Below are 19,599 nucleotides of genomic sequence, written 5' to 3' on the forward strand. Positions count from 1 at the left end.
GGGGAAAGGGGCCACAGTGGTTGACAAAGGAAGTCAGTGATTGCATAGCATTAAAAAAAAAGAAGTACGACAGAGCTAAGGTGAGTGGGAAGACAGATGATTGGGAAATTTTTAAGGAACAACAGAACTTAACTAAAAAGGCAATACGGGGAGAAAAAAATGAGCTATAAACGCAAGCTAGCCGGGAATATAAAGGAGGATAGCAAAAGCTTTTTTAGGTATGTGAAGAGAAAGAAGATAGTTAAGAACAATGTTGGGCCCTTGAAGAATGAATTGGGTGAAATTGTTATGGGAAACAGAGAAATGGCAGAAGAATTTAATAAGTACTTTAGATCTGTCTTCACTAGGGAAGACACAAGCAATCTCCCAGATGTATGGATGGGCCAAGGACATAGGGTAACAAAGGAAATGAAACAGATTGACATTAGGAAGGAAACGATGATGACTAGACTGATGGGACTGAAGGCTAACAAATCCCCAGGTCCAGATGGTCTGCATCCTAGGGTACTAAAGGAGGTGACTCTGGAAATTGCGGATGCATTGGTAATCATTTTCCAAGTTCCTTAGATTCAGGATCAGTTCCTGAGGATTGGAGAATGGCTAATGTTATCCCACTTTTTAAGAAAGGAGGGAGGGAGAAAACAATCGTCCTGTCAGCCTAACATCAGTAGTGGGGAAGATGCTAGAGTCCATTATCAATGATGAAATAGTGGCATATCTAGATAGCAGTGATAGGATTGGGCTAAGCCAGCTTGGATTTACCAAGGGCAAATCATGCTTGACTAATTTATTGGAGTTTTTCGAGGATGTAACCAGGATTAGACAAGGGAGATACAGTGGATGTAGTGTACCTCGATTTTCAGAAGGCAATTGATAAGGTCCCACATAGGACATTGGTGGGTAAAATCAGAGCTCATGGCATTGGGGGGGAAGATATTGATATGGATAGAAAACTGGTTGGCAGATAGAAAGCAAAGGGTAGCGGTGAATGGGTGTTTCTCGGAATGGCAGGTGGTGACTAGTGGGTTGCCACAGGGCTCGGTATTGGGAGCACAGCTGTTTATGATTTACATCAACGATTTAGATGAAGGCATTGAGAATAACATCAGCAAGTTTGCTGATGATACCAAGCTGGGTGGCAGTGTGACATGTGATGAGGATATTAGGAGAATTCAGGTGACTTGGATAGGCTGGGTGAATGGGCAGATACTTGGCAGATGACATTTAATGTGAATAAGTGTGAGGTTATCCACTTTGGGAGTAAGAACAGGAAGGCAGGTTATTATCTGAACAGTGTAGTTAGGTAAGGGAGAAATACAAAGAGATCTAGGAGTCCTTGTTCATCAGTCACTGAAGGTGAATGAGCAAGTGCAGCAGGCAGTGAAGAAGACTAATGGAATGTTGGCCTTTATTACAAAGGGAATTGAGTACAAGAGCAAGGAAATCCTTTTGCATTTGTACAGGGCCCTGGTGAGACCACACCTGGAGTATTGTGTACAGTTTTGGTCTCCAGGGTTAAGGAAGGACATCCTGGCTGTAGAGGAAGTGCAGCGTAGATTCAGAAGGTTAATTCCTGGGATGTCCGGACCGTCTTACGCAGAGAGGTTAGAGAGACTGGGCTTGTACACGCTGGAATTAAGGAGATTGAGAGGGGATCTGATTGCAACATATAAGATTATTAAGGGATTGGACAAGATAGAGGCAGGAAATATGCTCCAGATGCTGGGAGAGTCCAGTACCAGAGGGCATGGTTTAAGAATAAGGGGTAGTTCATTTAGGACAGAGTTAAGGAAAAACTTCTTCTCCCAGAGAGTTGTGGGGGTGTGGAATGCACTGCCTCAGAAGGCAGTGGAGGCCAATTCTCTGGATGCTTTCAAGAAGGAGCTAGATAGGTATCTTATGGATAGGGGAATCAAGGGATATGGGGACAAGGCAGGAACCGGGTATTGATAGTAGATGATCAGCCATGATCTCAGAATGGCGGTGCAGGCTCGAAGGGCCGAATGGTCTACTTCTGCACCTATTGTCTATAATGTTTGCTGCCAGATATCTAGAAAAATACAGCAAAGTGAATGACAGGGAGAAAAAAAAGTAGTGGATTGCAACTGGTTTATTTGCTGTAACCTTGTCTTACTTAATCAATTGCAGTATTTTGCAAAGTGAGGTGATAAACAATGAGTTGACCAACTCCATCAGTACAGACTCTAATGTTAGTTTCTGCTATGTGAATTCCCAGCAAGATAGTAATTGCTAGGAATGAGGAAAACGATGTTGGCTAGATTCCAGTTGTGAACACTAAGTAATTAACCAGATGCCCTCCTGGCCCTGGATGGATTGATCTAGAGGTAAATTTGCAGCCATTGCTCAAGTGGAACATGAAGTCAAAACTACTTTCGGCCTTTAGTGATGTTACTGGTTGCATCCATAGAAAAGACTGGATGGGTGTCCTTTCCTGTGCTGACAAAAAAAGGACAATAATTTTGTGGGGTTTTAACTACCTAGAGCAATGTAAGCTATTCCTGTCTGTATTCATAGCAATAGTAATTCTGATGGTTCTTTAGGAAGTATATCTCAAAATAACATAGAACATAAAATAGTACAGCACAGTACAGGCCCTTCAGCCCACAATGTTGTGCCGACCCTTAAACCCTGCCTCGCATATAACCCCCCATCTTCAATTCCTCTATATACCTGTCTAGTAGTCTCTTAAATTTCACTAGTGTATCTACTTCCACCACTGACTCAGGCAGTGCATTCCACGCACCAACCACTCTCTGAATGAAAAACCTTCCTCTAATATCCCCCTTGTACTTTCCTCCCCTTACCTTAAAGCCATGTCCTCTTGTATTGAGCATTGGTGCCCTGGGGAAGAGGCGCTGGCTGTCCACTCTATCTATTCCTCCTAATATTTTGTATACCTCTATCATGTCTCCTCTCATCTTCCTTCTCTCCAGAGAGTAAAGCCCTAGCTCCCTTAATCTCTGATCATAATGCATACTCTCTAAACCAGGCAGCATCCTGGTAAATCTCCTCTGTATCCTTTCCAATGCTTCCACATCCTTCCTATAGTGAGGTGACCAGAACTGGACATAGTACTCTAACTGTGGCCTAACCAGAGTTTTATAGAGCTGCATCATTACCTCGCGACTCTTAAACTCTATCCCTCGACTTACAAAAGTTAACACCCCATAAGCTTTCTTAACTGCCCTATCTACCTGTGAGGCAACTTTCAGGGATCTGTGGACACGTACCCCCAGATCACTCTGCTCCTCCACACTCCCAAGTATCCTGCCATTTACTTTGTACTCTGCCTTGGAGTTTGTTCTTCCAAAGTGTACCACCTCACACTTCTCCGGGTTGAACTCCATCTGCCACTTCTCAGCCCACTTCTGCATCCTTATCAATGTCTCTTTGCAATCTTTGACAATCCTCCACAATATCCACAACTCCACCAACCTTTGTGTCATCTGCAAACTTGCCAACCCACCCTTCTACCCCCACATCCAGGTCTTTAATAAAAATCACAAAAAGTGGAGGTCCCAGAACCGATCCTTGTGGGATACCACTAGTCACAACCCCCCCAATCCGAATGTACTCCCTCCACCATGACCCTCTGCTTTCTGCAGGCAAGCCAATTCTGAATCCACCTGTCCAAATTTCCCTGCATCCCATGCTTTTTGACTTTCTGAAAAAGCCTACTGTGTGAAACCTTATCAAATGCCTTACTAAAATCCATGTAGATCACATCCACTGCACTACCCTCATCTATATACTTGGTCACCTCCTCAAAGGACTCTATCAGGCTTGTTAGACACAATCTGCCCTTCACAAAGCCATGCTGACTGTCCCTGATCAGACCATGATTATCTGAATGCCCATAGATCCTATTTCTAAGAATCTTTACCAACAGCTTTCCCACCACAGACATAAAGCTCACTGGTCTATAATTACCTGGACTATCCCTACTACCTTTTTTGAACAAGGGGACAGCATTCGCCTCCCTCCAATCCTCTGGTACCATTCCCGTGGACAACGAGGACATAAAGATCCTAGCCAGAGGCTCAGTAATCTCTTCCCTCACCTCGTGGAGCAGCCTGGGGAATATTCTGTCAGGCCCCGGGGACTTAACCGTCCTAACGTATTTTAACAACTCCAACACCTCCTCTTCCTTAATATCAACATGCTCCAGAACATCAACCTCACTCATATTGTCCTCACCATCATTAAGTTCCCTCTCATTGGTGAATACCGAAGAGAAGTACTCACTGAGTGAGAACCTCACTCACTTCCACAGCCTCCAGACACATCTTCCCACCTTTATCTCTAATCGATCCTACCTTCACTCCTGTCATCCTTTTGTTCTTCACGTAATTAAAGAATGCCTTGGGGTTTTCCTTTACCCTACTTGCCAAGGCCTTCTCATGCCCCCTTTTTGCTCTTCTCAGCCCCTTCTTAAGCTCCTTTCTTGCTACCCTATATTCCTCAATCGACCCATCTGAATCTTGCTTCCTAAACCTCATGTATGTTGCCTTCTTCCACCTGACTAGATTTTCCACCTCACTTGTCACCCATGGTTCCTTCACCCTACCATTCTTTATCTTCCTCACCGGGACAAATTTATCCCTAACATCCTGCAAGAGATCCTTAAACATCGACCACAGGTCCATAGTACATTTCCCTGCAAAAACATCATCCCAATTCACACCTGCAAGTTCTAGCCTTATAGCTTCATAATTTGCCCTTCCCCAATTAAAGATGTTCCTGTCCTCTCTGATTCTATCTTTTTCCATGATAATGCTAAAGGTCAGGGGGCGGTGATCACTGTCCCCCAGATGCTCACCCACTGACAGATCTGTGACCTGACCCAGTTCATTACCTAATACTAGATCTGTTATGGCATTCCCCCAAGTTGGCCTGTCAAAATACTGTGATATGAATCCATCCTGGACACACTTAACAAACTCTGCCCTGTCTAAACCATTGGAACTAATCAGGTGCCAATCAATATTAGGGAAGTTAAAGTCACCCATGATAGCAACTCTGTTACTTTGGCACCTTTCCAAAATCTGCCTCCCAATCTGCTCCTTGGTATCTCTGCTGCTACCAGGGGGCCTATAGAATACCCCCAGTAGAGTAACTGCTCCCTTCCTGTTCCTGACTCTTACCCATACTGACTCAAAAGAGGATCCTGCTACATTACCCACCCTTTCTGTAGCTGTAATAATATCCCTGACCAGTAATGCCACCCCTCCTCCCCTTTTTCCCCTCTCTCTATCCCTTTTAAAGCACTGAATTCCAGGAATATTGAGAATCCATTCCTGCCCTGGTGCCAGCCAAGTCTCCGTAGTGGCCTCTACATCATAATTCCATGTATGTATCCAAGCTCTCAGTTCATCACCTTTGTTCCTGATGCTTCTTGCATTGAAGTCCACATACTTTAGTCCTTCTACCTTATTATCTTTACACCCTTTATTCTGTTTTTCTTTTCTCAAAGCCTCTCTATATGTTAGATCTGGCTTTACTTCCTCCACTGCTCTATCGCTCCGGGTCCCATCCCCCCTGCAAATTAGTTTAAACCCTCCTGAACCATGCTAGCAAACCTACCTGCAAGGATATTGCTCCCCCTCGAGTTCAGGTGCAACCCATCCAACCTGTACAGGTCTCACCTTCCCCAGAAGAGATCCCAATGATCCAAAAATCTAAAACCCTGCCCCCTGCACCAACTCCTCAGCCATGCATTCAACTGCCATCTCCTCCAATTCTTACCATCACTATCACGTAGCACTGGCAGCAATCCTGAGAACGCCACCCTTGAGGTCCTGTTCTTCAGCCTTCTGCTTAGTTCCCGAAACTCACACTTTAGGACCTCATCTCTCTTCCTGCCTACATCGTTGGTATCAACATGTATCACAACTTCTGGTTGCTTTCCCTCTTGTACCAGGATGTCGTGCACCCGGTCAGAGGCATCCCGGACCTTGGCATCCAGGAGGCAACAAACCATGCAGGTGTCCTTCTCACATCCACAAACTCTCCTGGCTGCTCCCCTGACTTATAGAGTCCCCAGTGACAGCAGCTCTCCTCTTCTGCGTCCCACTGTTCTGCATCTCAGGGTCAGACTCGGTGCCAGAGGCCCTGCCACCGTGGCTCGCCCCTAGTCAGTCATCCCCACCAACAGTAGCAATGATTTTTGTTTGTTTACATCTAAAGCAAAATGGTGTAACAAATTGTCTTTGTACAGTTTTCAGATAATGGGCTGATTACATTTCAAAGGAACAGTTATATACAGTATATCTACTCAACTCCATTCTGGGCATTCACAAGATTTTATTATAGACCACCATCAATGATTGCTGTTTTCTGGGATGATGCAGACATGAGAAGAGGAATGGGAAATATATACTACCAGGTATGGAAGAACAAAGTTCACCTTTCAGTAGAAATTACTTTTCTAACTATTTGAGTAGATGTGAATGAGTCTGCGATGCTTTAAAACTTGCTGGAGCTCCCCTTATAATATATATATGGAAGAAACTATTACAAAAAATACTTTTGTCTAGAAATGACACTGCACTCTAAAGGGTTTCTGCCATTGCATCGAAGTTCTGCTTCAATCAATAGCGTTGATTGTAAAAGAAAAACAGGCATTGTGTAGTTCTGTAGTCCTTTGTGTAACACAGCTTTTGACTGATGAGGCTGGGCTCAAAGGCTGCCATTGGCACAGATCAGCAATATTATTGGCATTATTGAGCTGCAGTTAGGAGGAAAGGCGATGGATGGGCTCATGATCTGAAGTGGGGGTGTTTGGAAGCAGACTTGAACATGTCTTGTGGAGAAGGAGGATCTCAGTAGACACATATAAAGGGGGAATAGAATCCCAAAATCGGGATAAGCAAGGTATGTCTTGGTGTTGAGGAGAGACTTCAGAAAGTAGGTCTAATTTCCCTGGAGTGGAGGAGGTTAAGAAGGTACATGATTAATAAAAAAATATATATGAGAGGCAGAGATAGAGTTGACAGTAGGAAGCCTGAATAAATCTGGAGAACTTTGATTTTTTTACGGTAGGGGAAAGTAGTTTTGAGATGATCTGAGGGATCATTTTCAACCAATGAACAGTGAGTTCTGGGAATGCACTGCTGCAGAGAGGTCAGGAAAGCTGAGGCACTCATGAAAGAGATGTCTGGGTGAGCACTTGAATCACATGGAGGTAGAAGGCTAAGGTCAAGAGCTGGGAGATTGGGTTAATACAGATGGCATCCCCTGACTGGCATAGACATGCTGGTTTGTTCCCATTCTGAAATGGAGTGGATATTTTATGGAAAAATATAAGGGTTTTCTTTGTGAAATTCTATGACTGTTAAGATACAAACAAATTATTTCTTCTTTTGGTGGATTTGTTTTCCCCATACCATCCTGAAAGCAATTTTTTTCTACTGGTATAGTAGTGCAGCTTGCTAAACTAATTCCTTCAGAAAATAGACAGACATACTTTATTGATCCCGAGGGAAATTGGGTTTCGTTACAGCCGCACCAATCAAGAATAGTGTAGAAATATAACAATATAAAACCATAAATAATTAAATAATAATAAGTAAATAATGCCAAGTGGAAATAAGTCCAGGACCAGCCTATTGGCTCAGGGCGTCTGACACTCCGAGGGAGGAGTTGTGAAGTTTGATGGCCACAGGCAGGAATGACTTCCTATGATGCTCAGAGTTACACCTCGGTGGAATGTCTCTGGCTGAATGTGCTCCTGTGCCTAACCAGTACATTATGGAGTGGATGGGAGACATTATCCAAGATGGCATGCAACTTGGACAGCATCCTCTTTACAGACACCACCGTCAGAGAGTCCCATTCCATCCCCACAACACCACTGGCCTTACAAAGGAGTTTTTGATTCTGTTGGTGTCTGCTACCCTCAGCCTGCTGCCCCAGCACACAACAGCAAACATGATAGCACTAGCCACCATAGACTCATAGAACATCCTCAGCATCGTCCTGCAGATGTTAAAGGACCACAGTCTCCTCAGGAAATAGAGACGGCTCTGACCCTTCTTGTAGACAGCCTCAGTGTTCTTTGACCAGTCCAGTTTATTGTCCATTCGTATCCCCAGGTATTTGTAATCCTCCACTATGTCCACACTGACCCCTTGGATGGAAACAGGGGTCACCGGTGCCTTAGCCCTCCTCAAGTCCACCACCAGCTCCTTAAGTCTTTTTCACATTAAGCTGCAGATGATTCTGCTCGCACCATGTGACAAAGTTTCCCACCGTAGCCCTGTACTCAGCCTCATCTCCCTTGCTGATGCGTCCAACTATGGCAGAGTCATCAGAAAACTTCTGAAGATGGCAAGACTCTGTGTTGTAGTTGAAGTCCGAGGTGTAGATGGTTAAGAGAAAGGGAGACAGGACAGTCCCCTGTGGAGCCCCACTGCTGCTGACCACTTTGTCTGAAACACAGTGTCACCTGATGATTGGAACAAACTAGCTAACAAGCTAGACAGCGATGTATGTATATCGAACTTCTAAAATTCTTTTCCACTGATTTAAATGGAAGCAAATTTCAGAAGCACTGTTCAGCATGCATATGTTATTTCACCGTGTACTTAATGCTATGTGAATCATTAGGCAGTGGTGCATTATTTCTCTCATGCCATACATGAATTGTTGATCACAATGAATAAAAACAGAGTTCAAAACTTTACATGTTTCATAAAATATTTCATTACATGATATATAATGTGGAGGTAAACTAACAACATTCTTAATAATATTTCAGTCATTTGATTTTCAAGAAAGGAGAAATGCTCATAGTCAGAATTTCCAGAAAGACCTTGGAGATCAAATCAATGAATTGTATGGGTCAGAAATTGGTATCACTTTTCAGCCTAAGTGGGCACTCAGGATCACCTGGGAAAATATGCTTCCTTTCACTGGATACAGAAATGTGGACCTTCAAGGGGTATGTACTCACCAATTTCATTTCCATTTCTGGCTATATTTAAAAATTGTTTCAGTGAGCTCAGATATGTCAGAAGGGAGGGAGACCTGCACATCACCACTGAGAATACGCAAGACCATTTAGGGCATGCATTTAAGGTGAGAAAGGGCAAATCAAAGGAGATGTGAGGGACAATGATTTTATATAAAGAATGGTGGATAGCTGGAATTCACAGCCCCAGGTGGTGGTAAAGGCAGATAAATTAGGCACTTTTAAGAGATGTTTAGACATGAACATATGAGGAAAAGTGGACATTGTGTATGCAGAAGAGATTAGTTGATCTTTTGCTTACAAATTTAATTGGTTCAGCACAAACTTGTTTGCCGAATGCTGTGTTCCTGTGCTGTACAGTTCTACATTCTGTAAGGAATAGCAGGAGTAGATAATTTAACCCACACCCCTCTCAGCTAATCAAAAAGATCATAGTTCACTTTAGTGCCATTTTTCTCAGTAAAGTCATTCTCCTTAATATCCTAAAATTCATTAACTTCTGTTTAGAATATATTCGGCAGCCTGACCTCCACAGCCCGCTTTGGTAGAAAATTTCAAAATTTCACTGTTCTCTGGATGAAGAAATTCTTCTCATCCCAGTTCTGAATGGCCAAAGCTTATTTTTAAAACTGCTAACATTGGTTCTAGGTCTCTTGATATATAAAACAAGCAATCAACTTTTTGTCATGAACTACTTAGTTATTCACTTCCGATAGTTTTGTTTAGATATGTCAGAGATATTTAAAAACTTTGAAAATCAATAACAATTTTCACACTTGCCAAATCTTCTCACCACCTCCCCCAACCATTTCAACCGTGTCAGCTGCCAAAGCTTATCAGGTCATATCAGAGGGGGCCTAGCACTATACTGTCCGCAGACTGTGGTAAACCATGTATACCTGTCAGGACACGCCCCTCTGCTGACTGCTCCTGTGGCTCCTCCCACAGACCCCTGTATGAAGGTGATTGGGGCACCGCTCCTCCCACAGTCATCCAACATGGTCGTGCTCCGTTTTTGTTGTTAATAAAAGCCTTTCGTTATTTACTTTACTTCCAGTCTCCTAGAGTTATTGATAGAGCATCACAGACCAACATTGTTTAGCCAGTGCTGCTGGAGCTGAGTGTGCTGAGAATATCTGCTCGGTATCCGATTCCACACAAGTGTAGATGTGCAGGCACCATGGAGAGTGTTTCTGGGCAGCAGGAACCATCTAGTGTGAACTCACTCATTGTCATCATAATTATGCATTAATGGAATAATAAATATGACTTTTTTTTTCTTTTTCAGACCAATACATACCAAGCAGTCTTATTAACTGATGGTATTTTCTCCTTCTGCTTAATTAAATTCAAAGATGGTGGGATGAACTGGAAATTTTCAGCAAGACCTGCCCTGCGTAATTACGCTCTCATGGGATATTATAGGTATACAGAACACAATCTGTAATGTATATTAAAATAGAGAATTCTAAGATGTATACAGTTAGCACAGGCATGCATTTTCAATATTAATGAGAGTGACATTATCAATTAACTAGAATATTTCTTTACTAATCTGAGATATCTTCGGGATTTTCACATGTTTGATTACAGGAACTTTGAAGCTGCTGTAAGCAATTTTAAATGATACTGAAAGCCTTATTCTGATGTCCAAATGAATCTAGAATACTGCAAGGGCGTGGGAACTTGGGTTGATTACCCTGCACTTATGAAATAATTACCTAAAGATCCTTCACGATGCAGAGAATCAGGGCCTTCAGCCCATCACATCCATGGTGACCATAGTACCCACCAAGCCAGTCGCCAAGCTTGGCCTACATATCTCTAAACTTCTCCTAACAATGTACCTATCCTAACATCATTTAAATATTAATATTGTAACTGCCGCAAGCACTTTCACTTGCAGCTGATTCCATAAACACTCTACCCTCAACGTGAAGACGCTGCCTTCAGGTCCCTTTTCAACCTTTCACCTCTCACATTAAGCCTTTGCACGCTAGCATTTAGTTCCCCTTCCCTGGGAGAAAGACTGTGTGGATTCACCCTGGCTCAGCCACTCATGATTTTCTACACCCTGCTAAGGTCATCCATCAATCTCATATTCTAAGGAATGAAGCCTGAGCCAGATCAAACTCTCCTCAGGTCCTGCCAACACCTTCATGACTCTTCGCTGCAATTTTTCCTATAACAGGAGTACAAAAACTGTTTACAATATCTCAAGTCTTGTCTCACCAAACTCTGTACAACTGCAACATAACATTCCAACTCCTCTACTCAGTGCTCTGATTGATGAAGGACATTATGCCAAATTCCTTCTTCACCACAGTGTCTACCTATAATACTGCTTTCAGTGAACTAAATTCATGTACTTTTCAGTCCCTCTATTTCATAACACTCCACAGAACCCTACCATTCATTGTATAAGTCCATCCCTGATTTACTTGCCAAAATGCAATAATTGAAACTAATCTTCAGCCTACCTAAATAGTTGATCAAGATTCCTCTGTAATTTTCGTGGCCTTAACTGTCAACAAAATCATCTATTTTAGTATCGTCCATAGATTAAGTAACCATGCACTGTATAGTTTGTGCATATCCACATCATTTATGAAAATAACAAAGGTGGCAGCACCAACTTCTGCTGCACACCATTAGTAACAGTAATTTACTAATAGACTATGACAAGTGTACTGCTCCAAAGAGCGCTCTCTGACGTCATTCTGACCCTCGGCCATTAGGCTGTATGCTCAGTCAAACTATAATGATGACCCCCTTCTGTTAGACTGTTTGAGGTAATTTTTTTTTATTTTTTCTTACTTCTCTTCTAATATTTGTATATCTGTGCACTTGTAATGCTACTGTGACACTGTAATTTCCTGTGGGATCAATAAAGTATCTATCTCTGTAATAGTCACAAGTCCCTAGTCCGAAAAGCAGCCATCTACCATCACCCTGTACTTCCTATCATTGAGCCAATTATGAATCCAGTTTGCTATGTCTTCCTGTATCCCATACAATCTAACATTCCGGATTATCTTACCATTGTCAAAGCCCTTGCTAAAGTCCATATACACACTGCCATACCCTGTTCTCTCATCTGGATTATCCCTTCAAAAACTGTCCCTTCAAATTTATCCGTCACAATTTCCCATGCGCAAATCCATGCTGCCTATCCCTAATTAGACCATACCTATCCAAATGTTGATACTTCCTGTCCCTCAGTAGCTTCTCCAGTAAATACTCACCACTGATGTTGGAATCACTGGCTTGCAGTTCCCTGTCTTATTTTTGCTGTCTTCCTTAAATAATTGTACTAAATTGAGCCACTGGTGAAGTTCTGGAACTTCATCTGTAGTTAAAGACGAAGCAAATATCTATGTAAGGATTTCAGCAATAACTTCCCACAGGATGCACTCGGTCAGGTTATTTATCCGTCTTAATGCATTTTAAAGCTTCCAAACACTCCTCCCTGGTAATTTGAATGCAGTCCAGGACAACATCACTTACTTTCCTCATTTCTATAGCATCCATTATTTATCTGATGAATAGTATTGAGAAATATTCATTCAAAATTTCACCAGTCTCCTGTAGCTCCACTCATTGATGGCCATGCTGAACTTTAAGAGAATCTATTCTTGCCCTGGCCACACTTTCACTCTTTATCTAATTATAGAATCTCTTGGAATTTTTCTTAACTTTGCTTGTCAGATTCATCTCATACCCTTGTTTTGCTGACTTCTCTCTGAAGTGTATTCCTACACTTATGATCATTGAGGGATTTCACTGGTTCTTAATTGCCTCCTTCCTTTTCCTGACCAGAACCTCCATATCTTCCATCAGCTATGGTTTCTTGAACTTGTCAGCCTTGCCCTCCACTTTAACAGAAACATGCTGCTCCTGGACTCTTAATATCACACTTTAAAAAAATCTCCTATTCATCCTCTCATCCTCTAACCAACAAAAAAGTCTCACTCAATCAATCTCTATAAGATCCAGTGTCATTCCTGCAAGACTGGTCCAGCTTCAGTTTAGGACCTTAGCCTGTGGAGCCACGCTATCTTTCAACATAAATATTTTAGAACTAAAATGATGTATGGTCACTGGACCCAAAGTGCTCCCTGGCTAACAATTCAGTCATCTGGTCTACCTCATTCCCTAAGACGAGCTCAACTGTTACACCTTCTCCCTTAGGGCACTCTGTTTATAGATTAAGGGAACTTCTTGGATGCATTTTATAAGTACCATCCCATCCAAGCCCTTTGCACAAAAGGAAGCCCAATCAATATTAGGGAAGTTAAAATCTTCCATTAATTTGCCCCTAACATTTTAACAGCTGTCTGCTGTCCCTCTAAACATCTGCTCCTCTAATTCCCATTGATTATCGAGGCACCTTCTATACATTATCCTGTGAGGTTAAATGGGTAATACTTAGAAATAACAACTGACCCCTTCTCGTTTTTATGTTTTACACATTTAGCTTCACTGGATGATCCCCCAGGAGTATCCCCTCAAAGCACTGTTGTCATGCCCTCTCTATTAAAGAGGTAACTCTCCTCTTCTTGTGCCCATACCTCCGTCACACTTGTAGTATCTGTATCCTGGAACATTATGCTGTTAATCACGTCCTTCTCTCAGCCATGTTTTGGTTACGACAATAATATCCGAGAACCAATCCATACCACGTGTTCTCCTGCCTTACCTGTTAAGCCTTTTGCATTGAAATCAAAATCAATGCAATCTAAAACAGCATTCTTTCCTTTCACCTTATGTGTTCCCCACTATCCTGAATATTACATATTCCCTTGCTGCCTACAGAATGATCTCCCAATTTCCTGCCAGCCTCTCCATTGTTCATGATCTATCCCGCTGCCAATCTAATTAAAGCCTGAATTCAGATCAGAGGATTTGCCAGGCGTTTCCTCTTTGATTTTAATAGAAGAGGATGGTTGTCAGAGACCAAGAGAGGAGAGTTTAAATTGCTTATTTATAAAGTGTTTAATTTTATTATAACATTCATTAACATTTAATGAATGGCATGTTAATTTAGATTTTTCAGATTGGTTACATGTTTTAAACTTTTCTTGGAGTCTTTCAAAATATTTGTAGGTGATCAGATTATCTAGGGATATAGCATAAGCTTTCATTTGATTATTTTGTGATCTTGAGGATGGGGTAGTCTTGACGATTTCAGAGGATGTTAGACTTACAATGGCAATGATTTTGAAGGGCACTTCACAGAAGAAATCCCCAGCAGTTTCTCCAAGTTGATGCTGTTTTCATCGAAGTTTATAGTGACTCCAAAATCCTGGCCATTATTGTATTTGTATCATTTGAAGTGAAGGAGAACAATTGAAATAAAAATCTAACTTGTGACTACTATTTCTTGGCATTTAAGCCCATTACTATAATGAATCATTTATCTGGAATGTTCATTCTATTGAGCTTTCGTCAAACCTTTTCTGCTTGGCTCACGTTCACCGTATTATAAATTGATTCTATTTCAATTGCTTCTATTTATAGTGAAACTACATCCTCATCCTTTAATGATCCTCAGACCAGATTTTTTGTACCACCTGAAAAAATCTACCGTCCCGATAAATATCCTGGACAAAAAACAGGTGAGACATGTTAATGGTAAAAGTAAATGCAACTAGGCCCATGGATATATCACTCTTTTAAAGGGTCCGTCATCCGTAGAGGCTGTTCTCTTGAATAATGTCATATAGATTTGTAAAATATGCTCATAAAATGATGTTCAGCAATTTGTTTTAGCAGCAAATGCTTGCAATGATAATTTGATCATAACTGAATCTGTTCTTTCAACAATACAACTTTGGGGTTTCTTCTCTTATATCTATGATGAACACCGGTATTATTGCTCCCTAATCAATGATTAGAGTGTTACTCAGTAATGATACACTCTTGTATCATTGTAACAGATAAAGCATTGAAATTCTTCCCCACACTTAATTATTTCATAGCCATTAGCCTTTGTGAATTACAAGTTTGCTTGAAAATTGCAACTTTTTCACCTCAGAAATGAGAGAAATGTTTTTGACCAGACATATGAATATGCCGAGAGATGACAGACAGCTTAAGCAATAATATGGCTGTAACAAAAGCTGATTTTAACTACCCTAATATTGACTATTGAGTGGTGAGGTGAAGATATGTAGCTACCAAAGCAGGCGTAAGACACTCTTTCCCTTTGCTAGCCTGCAGGTCTCCCTTGGGCAAGGTGTAGCACCTGCTTAGCTCCCCGATCAGGGTCACATGAAGCTGTGGGAGCAGGTCGTATGAGCAACTGGTGAATATCACAAGTCCTGGTTATGCGACCACTGATGCCAGGCAGACAATCTCAGAAGAGTAGTGATAATGGCTGCAGTCACCCGTCTTGTAAAGACACTGCCCAGAAAAAGTTCATAGCAAACCACTTCTGTAGAGAAATTTGCCAAGGACAATCATGGCCATACATAGAGACCATTGTAGCCCACATTGTTCAACATGGCATATGATGATGATGATGATGAATATTGACTGGGACTGCTGTAGTGCTAAGGGAGTGGGACAGAATTTGTTAAGTGTGCCAGGACAGTTCTGTCCTGCATTCTGTAGGTGACCCTGGTAGAGAGAGGATAACAGCACGTGAACTCTTGGGAAATGAGGCTGGCAAGTCAGTGAGAGAGCAGTTAGGGAACAGCCATAATTCTATTACCTTTAAAATGGTGATGGAAAATTTTAGCTAAAAGCATCATCTGTATAAAAGAATTATCAAAGATTCAGGTCTCAAACCTTCATCAGAACTGAGAGTGCAGAGGAAAGATAGCCAGCATATAGAGGGGAGGGGAGTGGTGAGGTAATGGGTGATAGATGGACTGTGGAATGGCGAAGAATGATGGTCAGATTGAGCAAGGTAGAGAAGGGAAGGGTGGAACAGGGAGATGGAGGTTGGTGGGTGGTAGATGGACAGCGGAGTGGTGAAGGATTGTGGTCAGATGGAGCAAGGTAGGGAAGGGAAGGGTGAAGTCAAGAGACAGAGGTCAATGTGTGATAGATGGGAACAAACAACAAGTGAAGGTGGAATCGGAGAGGTGGAGAGGATGAACATGGAGACAGTGGTGAGGGAAAATATCAAGGAATATGTGTTGAACATATTACAGTTGCAAGGGAAAGGGTCAGGGAGAGTGTGTAGGGGGTGAACGGTTTAGGGAGTCACAGAGCAAGGCAGAAAAGAGTGGAGTTGGGAAGAAATGGATCCTGTTGCAGCTGGTGGAAGGGATGAAGGGTAATATGCTGGATGTGCGGGCTACTATAGTGAAGGATGAGGACCAGGAGACTGCTATCACTGTTCTGTTTGGAGGGGTACCAGAAGGGATGAGAGCAGGAGTACAAGATATGAAGGAATTATGAGAAAAAGCTGTTTCAACCACTGTAGATATAGTAGACACGGAGAGTCTAGGACCAGAGGGAATAGCCTCAGAATAGAAGGACATCTATTTAGAACAGAGATGAGGAAGAATTTATTTTGCCAAAGGGTGGTGCATCTGTGAAATTCATTGCCACAGATAGCTTTAGAGCCAAGTCATTTTGTATATTTAAAGTGGAGGTTGATAGGTTCTTGATTATTAAGGGCATCAAAGACTATGGGAAAAAGGGATAATAAATCAGACTAGATGGACTGGTGGAGCAGTCTCAATAGGCCAAGTGGCCTAACTCTGCTCCTGTGTCTTACGGGCTTATAGAAGGTGTTATGTACACGCAAGACTGTAAAAGTATCAGCAGTAATAGAACACACCTGGAGTCTGGTTTTGCTGTTTGATTAGTAACTACATCATATAGTAACTTAAACCAGGTAAATCAAGAGTTATGCATATATAGGTGTAAAAAAAATAAAGTTCCCAAACTTATTCAAGCTCAGGTGGTAAGTGATACAGTCTTACAATGGTGTGTAAGAGAAAAGTTCAGTTCACAGGCTAATTAATGCGAGATATTTGTAATCCAAAGGCGAATGTTGTGAGGAGGCAATTACGTCGATATTCCACAGATTCCACGACAGCAATACAAAATAACAACAGCAGTAGTTTTTATCTCTGAAGTTGTTCCACTCCACACACGAAATATCACCAACTGTGATCTTCAACGAATAGCCTTTCAACACAAGTGGTACCACACCCGAATTCAGCTACGGGACATCTCAAAGTGGTGGCCACAGGATACTCAAACAGAATCCACATATGGATTAACACCAACAGTAACTTTTCACAAAAGGGACTGTCTTCAAGGGAACTACCACCCAGGCAAGGGTCCCACTACCAAGCAGCCACCTCCAACGGGATCCCACAACCAAGCACATCTTCCTCTCCCCCCCTTTCTGCTTTCCGCAGGGATCGCTCCCTACGCGACTCCCTTGTCCACTTGTCCCCCCCATCCCTTCCCTCCGATCTCCCTCCTGGCACTTATCCTTGTAAGCGGAACAAGTGCTACACCTGCCCTTACACTTCCTCCCTCACCACAATTCAGGGCCCCAGACAGTCCTTCCAGGTGAGGCGACACTTCACCTGTGAGTCGGCTGGTGTGGTATACTGTGTCCAGTGCTCCCGGTGTGGCCTTTTATATATTGGTGAGACCCGACACAGACTGGGAGTCCATTTTGCTGAACACCTACGCTCAGTCCACCAGAGAAAGCAGGATCTCCCAGTGGCCACACATTTTAATTCCACGTCTCGTTCCCATTCTGTTATGTCTATCCATGGCCTCCTCTACTGTCAAGATAAATCCACACTCAGGTTGGAGGAACAACACCTTATATCCTGTCTGTGTAGCCTCCAATCTGATGGCATGAACATTGACTTCTCTAACTTCCGTTAATGCCCCTCCTCCCCTTCTTACCACATCCCTGATTTATTTATTTTACCTTCCCCTTTTTTTCTCTCTTTGCCAATCACTCTTTGCCATAACATTCATTGTCCATCAAATAACTCCACCTCTCTCCACCATAGTAACCAGGCAACTCTGCAGTCAGCTGCTTGTGCTGTATCCCTCTCCCTCTCCCTAATTGGTGAAGCTTTTGGAGTTAGTAGATTGATAGTATTTGTCAATCAATAGTTTATCGCCTGAGATGGAAACAAAGCAATCTTGAAAGGGAAAGAAAAGTCAAAAATGGCCCAAGTCAGTTTTAGTGGAAGGTACTCACTCCAAAAATGTTCTCTTTTACTCTCTCCCATTGGGCAGAAAATACAAAATCATGAAAACACATCCTCTTAGTTTCAGTCCTGATGAAGGGTCTCGGCCTGAAACATCAATTGTACTTCTCCCTATAGATGCTGCCTGGCCTGCTGCATTCCACCAGCATTTTGTGTGTGTTGCTTGAATCTCCAGTATCTGCAGATTTCCTCATGTTTGCACTCTTAGTTTCAAGGACAACTTCTACTCTGCTGTTATATGGCTATAATTTAATTTTGAATAGTTTTGCTCTTTTAATCTGTGCAATCTTCCTCTTCATAGGTAAAAATGGACAGTGGGCTTACCGTTTGGAAAAAAATGACATAAATACAAGAAACCCAAGACAAAAATGTGTCGATTGGTACTTAAGTGAACCTTTCCCATATTGGAGCTTCTACACTTCGCCTTGCCCCTGTTCATTTTGGCAGGCTTTGTTTGATAATTCCTTTACATGGGGACGAAACATAAAGTCTTATGGATTTGAAGTTAAAGAAACTCAAGGTAATGATTAATTTCCTTATTTTGTGTTCATGTGATCAAAAATAATGCAAGAAATTCTGAATAGAAGGAAACATGCAGAATTGGTGTTTATTGCACATGTAATGCGTATAGCCTGTGCTGCTTCCAGATGTTTCAATATTTATTCTAATGTATCATTTGTGCCTTCAGGCTCAGAACCTTGAGTGGAAACACAATTTTCCCCATGCATTCAAGTTACAGCTTTAAGCCTAAGCATTTATATTGCTGTACAACTGTTCAAAAACTAGTATGACTAGGATTAAATAGACGTCAGGCCAACACAAACACAGCAGATGCAGAACAATATAATTTCCCAGTGGGCAATGCGGGTGGTTTACCCAGAACTGGGAATGATGCAGGTGAGCTCGTCACAGATGCTGGAGCTGGAGCTAAAGACGTTGCTGTAAGTCGGTAAATAAAATAGTTCTAGTGTTTTTACCTGTGTTGTTTGTCTTTGCAAAGAACAAACAAAGCAAGGGCTATCCGTCAAATACGCTCCTCTACACTACTCTTCCACACCTGTGCACATTGTCCCTCTTCAAATATTTATCCAGTTATCTTTCTAAAGTTAGGTTTGAGTCCATCTCCACCACTTTTAAGTCACATATTCAAAATTCTTCTCCTGCATGCCACTACTTTGTCTTTTGCTATTTACTCTAAGTCTGCGTCCTCTGATCAGAGACCTCTTTAACCTTCTCTGTTGTAAGAAGTATAATGGAAAGGATGTATTTGAGGGATTTAAAATGAAAAACAGCTTTTAACTGCATGTCGATTAGCATTACACATTCCCAGATATGCAATCTGATTTTGTTTCAATTACAAGTAATCCCAGCAGAAGCTAATGACCCAATCTAATTAAAGAAAGA

General features: G+C 42.0%; 1 protein-coding gene across 1 annotated transcript in view; it reads left to right on the forward strand.

The window, feature by feature from the left end:
- Window positions 1-19,599, forward strand: part of LOC140724598 (uncharacterized) — a 234,717-nt gene that overhangs the window by 78,439 nt on the left and 136,679 nt on the right. The window contains exons 32-36 of the mRNA XM_073039023.1: window positions 6,239-6,406; window positions 8,780-8,962; window positions 10,281-10,417; window positions 14,513-14,610; window positions 18,497-18,715. Of these exons, the coding sequence (XP_072895124.1) occupies window positions 6,239-6,406; window positions 8,780-8,962; window positions 10,281-10,417; window positions 14,513-14,610; window positions 18,497-18,715 (805 nt within the window). The remainder of the gene's footprint in view (window positions 1-6,238; window positions 6,407-8,779; window positions 8,963-10,280; window positions 10,418-14,512; window positions 14,611-18,496; window positions 18,716-19,599) is intronic.

The sequence above is a fragment of the Hemitrygon akajei genome, chromosome 3 (genome assembly GCF_048418815.1).
Source record: "Hemitrygon akajei chromosome 3, sHemAka1.3, whole genome shotgun sequence".
NCBI classification, from domain to species: Eukaryota; Metazoa; Chordata; class Chondrichthyes; order Myliobatiformes; family Dasyatidae; genus Hemitrygon; species Hemitrygon akajei.